At 39.3% G+C, this 6,000-nt stretch overlaps 1 protein-coding gene across 1 annotated transcript in view; it reads left to right on the forward strand.

The window, feature by feature from the left end:
• LOC121386012 overlaps nucleotides 1-5,515 on the forward strand; it is a 32,737-nt gene extending 27,222 nt beyond the window's left edge. The window contains exons 4-6 of the mRNA XM_041516806.1: nucleotides 172-260; nucleotides 2,459-2,564; nucleotides 4,981-5,515. Coding sequence (XP_041372740.1) covers nucleotides 172-260; nucleotides 2,459-2,564; nucleotides 4,981-5,267 — 482 coding nt within the window. The 3' untranslated portion in view covers nucleotides 5,268-5,515. The remainder of the gene's footprint in view (nucleotides 1-171; nucleotides 261-2,458; nucleotides 2,565-4,980) is intronic.
• Nucleotides 5,516-6,000: the final 485 nt, after the last annotated feature.

The raw sequence follows: 6,000 nt of genomic DNA on the forward strand, positions 1-6,000 counted from the left end.
CCCCTGCCGGTCTCGACTTGTTCTTTGAAACAGGAGGGACCAGCCGCCTTGGGACGCCTTTTCCTCCTACTGCTTGTTCTCTTCGATCTATTGTCACCGTAATACATGTCTTCCGTATCCACCAAACAAAGTGTCACCCATATGTGAATATTCAACAAATATATTTTTCAGTTGACTGCCCTAAGGGTTTTGAACGCTTTCAGGATTCTTGCTATCACTTCTCTGATGATGATGACGTCGAGTCCTGGTTTCAAGCGCGGGTATGTGTGCTCCATTTTCCACAAAACGTATGTCCCGTAGGTCGATAAAGTTTGCATCATAGTTAAACTTTATATATTTCAAATTAACGACATTATTTTAATCATGAATTTTCTTTACGGAATTTAATATTACCATTTTAAAAAATGTTAAAAAAGTTATTAGAATATAGCTTTGGTTACGTTTATGTGTTTGTGTGTATGTGTGCATACGTACATATATGTGTACCTATATGTAAAAACCTTTATTATCTGTAATCTTTACTTGTATCTTTCTTTCTGACGTTACGAAATAGGGAAATTATTTATATTCATTTGTTGTAAGTATAAAAAAAATGATACATAGTCATATTATTTATAGATTATGTTCACACTTTGCTAAGAAATAAATATACAGTACAGATTTCAGGTCCCCTAAACTTCACATTATGTGTTCTGGATTAAAAATAATTCTAAACATAGTTCTAATTCACTCTGCATATAACGCGAAATTTGATTGGCTAATCAAATCCATTTGCGGCAGTATAACCAATCTGATTAAAATTAGCACTACTGGTCTACCACTGTTGTATTACATGTAAACACGTATTTTTAGTCCGCTATAATTATTTTATAAGGCGGATGACTTCAAACACGATAGTAGTGACCAGGTTTTTGTGAACGCTGCGTTCATTCGGAGAATTATTTAAACGATTTTAAACAAGAAAATGCATTGATTGAATTAGAGGGGGCAGGACGTAGCCCAGTGATAAAGCGCTCGCTTGATGCGCGGTCGGTGTGGGATCGATCCTCGTCGGTAGGCCCATTGGGCTATTTCTCGTTCCAGCCAGTGCACCACGACTGGTATATCAAAGACCGTGGTATGTACTACCCTGTTTGTGGGAAAGTGCATATAAAAGATCCCTTGCTGCATTAGGACAGATGTAGCGGGTTTCCTCTGATGACTACGAGTCAGAATTACCAAATGTTTGACATCCAATAGCCGATGATTGATTAATCAATGTGCTCTAGTGGTGTCGTTAAACAAAAACAAAATTATTGAATTAGAATGGAGATAACTATGTTGCATTTGGCCATTTGCGGACGTTCCTGCTGGTTATACAGTCGCAGATACCTCTTTGACAGTCTCAGTTCCGCATCGCCGGTAAAACTCAATTTGCGCCTGTATAATTATCTCCCAATTACAAGGAATATGTGTTACCAGGAATTATTTATTTTCATATAATAGGTGTAATGTCTGATTCACGTAGAAATTATGTTTAATTCCTGAAATTCAGTGAATTTACATGTACAATATATATGATAATCCTGCTGAATATAAAATTATTGATAAAGTATTGGGAACGTAACTTTGATATTCCACACCTATTACTATATGCATATTTGCCACCTTCGGTGACAGTTGTAGGCCAATAGGCCAAATATTGTTAAAATAGCAACATATTCAAAATTGGAAGTAAACCAAAAACTAAAAACAAAAAACACGCGACGCCACAAGCTAAGTGGCCCCACAAACTATAACCCTACTGAATATGGAATTGTTAAAAAAGTATGGAGAAACAAGAGGAAAGGATAAAACCCTCAGAACCCAGCGTTACCTATGCAAAAGACAAAGCCGACATGAGACCAAAATGCCATCGACAGACGCAGAGGTTTTTCTAACTAGACTGTATAAGGAATTACGAGGGTCTAAGTGGTATCGTTACACCGGTGTCATCATTCAGAATGTGGGTTTACATTCTCCAGGAGAGATTCCATGTTGAAACCGTTTCAACAAAATAGTACTAAATAGCCACCACCATCACAGCAACACTGAGCAAAAGCCACCGCCATCTAACTTGACACACATTTCCCTGGTCGGAAACGCTTTTAATATGATGACGATTATGAATGGTGGTGGTGGTCATGGTGACCACGATGATGATGATGATGGTGGTGATGATAATGATGATGGCGGTAATGATGATTGTGATGATAATGGCCATAATGATTGTAGTGGTAGTGATGATGATGATAATGATGATAGTGGTGGTGATGATGGCGATGATGATGGTGGTGGTGGTGATGATACTGATGATGATGGTGGTGATGATGGCGATAATGATGATGATGATGGTGGTGGTGATGATAATGGCAATGATGATGATATTGGTGGTGATGATGATGATGATGATGTCGAAGATGATGATGATTTATTACAGATTTCCTGTCAGACCATTGGAGCCGATCTGGCCGTTATTGAAAGTAAAGATGAAAATGATTTCATTGCGGCAAAAATATTGGCCCTGGCTGGTAATAATAATAACTGTAAGTAAAAATTAAAAATATTAATGACTTTTGTATTACGGTGTTAAATATAAAGGGCGGGACGTAGCCCAGTAGTAAAGCGCTCGTTTAGGATCGATTTCCGTCGGGTTGCCTATTGGGCTATATCTCATTCTAGCCAGTGCACCACGACTGGTATATCAAAGACCGTAGTATGTGATATCCTGTCTGTGGGATGGTGCATATAAAAGATCCCTTGCTAATACTGGAAACTTGTATCGGGTTTGCTCTCGAAGACTATATAATGTCAGAATTACCAAATGTTTGACATCCAATAGCCGATGATTAATAAATCAGTGTGCTCTAGTGCTTAGCTTTTTTAACTCTAACTTTCATAAATACCTGTCACGGGGATTCTATAATACCCGTGACTGAATAAAACACGATTGTCCAAATATCTCTCCTAACTGTATATCTATTAGATCTCTCTGTAACAGGCAGTTATACCCGCTGTGGCTCGTCTCTAGGTATGATCAGATATACGATCTTATATAAAGTATATATTATTATAGCACGTTTAGTTCACTAGAAAACACAACAAAAACACAATACACTTTGGAATCTGTATTAACCTACGCTGACAAATGTACTGCCGCAGTAGTTAATTAATAACAACAATAATAACAACCCAGAACTGATCACTTAATTAGTTAATCTCTAGGTGTCTAGTTTACACAATATGCTAATCACTTCACCGTGACACAACACCCACACGTGTGATAATTGAGAAACGCTAACACACACACGTGCGATAATGGAGAAACGCTTCCAGGGGAACTTAATTAATAAAGGAATTACAACACTATTCCTAACTGGTTAATTTTTAATTAACCCTAACTACTCATTCAATAACCTTGTAATACAGAATTAATACTGGTACCTATCACAATAAAGACAATAACCTACAGTTTACCTAGGTCCTCTAGGATGACTGGCTAAGCTTTATATATATATATCAGAACGGTGAGCCTACAGAATACTGCGTCAGATGACCGGCAGCACCGTCTAAATCATATTGGTATAATACAGTATTAAAATATTTAAAGTCACATCAATCACATCAAGGTTATACACAGAGCAGAAAATATATATTTACCAAAGTCCCGTCTGAACTAATATAGATCGTTCAGTGGACGGACAGCGATCCCCTGGAGCCTTCCTATCGTTTCTCGTCGATATCTCTTCTTTCTTTTTTTTTTTCTTCTTTTTTTTAAAAGAGATTTACGTGCACATTCAGAGCAAGCTGTTGTAGCCTTGGCCGGTTCCCTCTGTCCAGGACAGGAAAGGGTTGGGGGAGGATTGTAGAGAGGGAACGCCTGCACTGGCAAGTGCAAGGGAGCACCAGCAGTCCAATGTTGGTGGCAGGCGGGTATTTGGTGCTATGGAATTTTGAAAGTCCCGTAGGATTATGTCAAAGAGGAAGAGGTGCGCGTTTTGCATGAAGGAAATTTGGCGCAATTTTTATGGTCGTTCTACTTGAAATAGTGAAGAGAGCCAATAGGTTTTGCTTTTAGTATTCCGAAAGTGGCTCTTTATTATGACCGTCTTGGTGCTGTAGGGTGTCTCCCTAGGTTGCCCATAGGGCCCTTAGAAAGGGCCTGATCTCTTCTGATCGTGGCATGACAACCCAGGGTAGACTCGAGCAATTGGTCGATATCTCTAAAATCCTAGCTATTTATTGAAAACTCTCAGAGACAGCGAATATCGCCTCGGGGTACAAGGCGGTACCTCCCGTATCATCTGATATTTCCACCTCTCCCAGAGTCGGTATATTTTTCTCTGATCGTCAGACTGGCTGTCGCCATTCGCCAAATCACGGTTGTAAAAACCGCACTCGCAGAGGTATTACGTAACTACTGGCCACATGGCCTCCACAGCTGGACTAAGTGCATATTGGAATGCCCGATCGCGCGAAGGTATTACGTAACAAATTGCCCATCTGGGCTAAGTGCATTTGGAACTGCACACGGCCTTCTAAAACAATTAATATCGCCAAAGGCGAAAAGAAATTAAGAGCATGTACCGTCACAATACCCTATGACTTAATGTCCGTTTATGACGAGGGACCATCGTCACCTTTCATGAACCGCCATGCGTAAATGTCGCAAGAATCAGTAACAATATAACTGTTCAACCCAACTTTCAATAATACCATGGCTAAACCATTGCACTGGCGTAGGAAACGGGGGGGGGGGGGGGGGGGGGCATGTGGCCCCCTACTTTTCAGATATTATGCTTTATATTAGCTTTATAATAGTGTAAATATAAAAGTGCCCCCCCCCCCCCCCCCCCCCCCCCCCCCCCCCCCCCCCCCCTTTTGGCACCTTCCTACGCTACTGCATTGGACGCTAACTACATATTATAGTACTTAATTTCTTTAATTTCTATTCTAATTCAGGGTCCTTTTTTGCGGGACTACACAAGCTGAACGATCAAATGACGTGGATGTGGATTGATCCTAACGCAGTGATGGGTGTCCCGTCAGGACAACCTAATGCACTAAACCCATTCTCCGACTGGCGTGATGGCCAGGGTGATGACACAGATGATCAACACTGCCTGACATATTTCAAAGACAACCTTAAATTTACATGGGATCATGACGAATGCTGTCATAGCCACCGATATATTTGTGAGATCAGCCCGACCTTTCCACAGCCTCGTTGCCGCGGGTGTTTCCGGTAGATCTAATTAATAAAAGAACCTGGGTCCGTACTTATAAAACTTTCAGAGCCCAGACACAATCTCCGTTGATACAATTTGTATGGCGTTGTCATGACATTAGTGTTTCAGACTCTATTAGAGTCTCGAGTCTAGACTCTAAAAGTTTTATAAACTCCAGGCCTGTTCGTCTACACGATGTCGTCTTTTTCCTGTCCTGGACGAAAGAGTCATTCACAAAATATGGACCTTATTTGATAAATAAACTACAACTGCAGCATAAAGTTGCATGGTTCGTTGGTTTTATTTTGACAAAACAATGAGTCGGATTTATTTTAAACTAAGAAATAGTTAGTATTAGTATTTTCCTGTTGCTAATTATGGAATAGGGATTAAATACAATAATAATATAATGAAATGTTTTGTCAACATGCTCTTTCTAAGAAAAGAGGGTTAGCAAATCTCAGTGAGGTAAATGATATCCTTGATTCCTGAACATTCATTCATATATATATATATATATATATATATATATATATATATATATATATATATATATATATATATATATATATATATATATATATAAGGGAATTCAATATAACTAGACTACTTCCTGGTAGGAAGATCTATCTTATATTTATAATACTGCAAGATCAGGTAGCAGTACACAGTTAATTCACTTGTGTACCCGTACGCAGTTAATTCCCTTGTGTACCCGGGCGCGCAGAGTTCGCTTCTTGGGTTTGCACAGTTC

This window comes from Gigantopelta aegis, chromosome 12, assembly GCF_016097555.1.
Source record: "Gigantopelta aegis isolate Gae_Host chromosome 12, Gae_host_genome, whole genome shotgun sequence".
Classification (NCBI taxonomy): domain Eukaryota; kingdom Metazoa; phylum Mollusca; class Gastropoda; order Neomphalida; family Peltospiridae; genus Gigantopelta; species Gigantopelta aegis.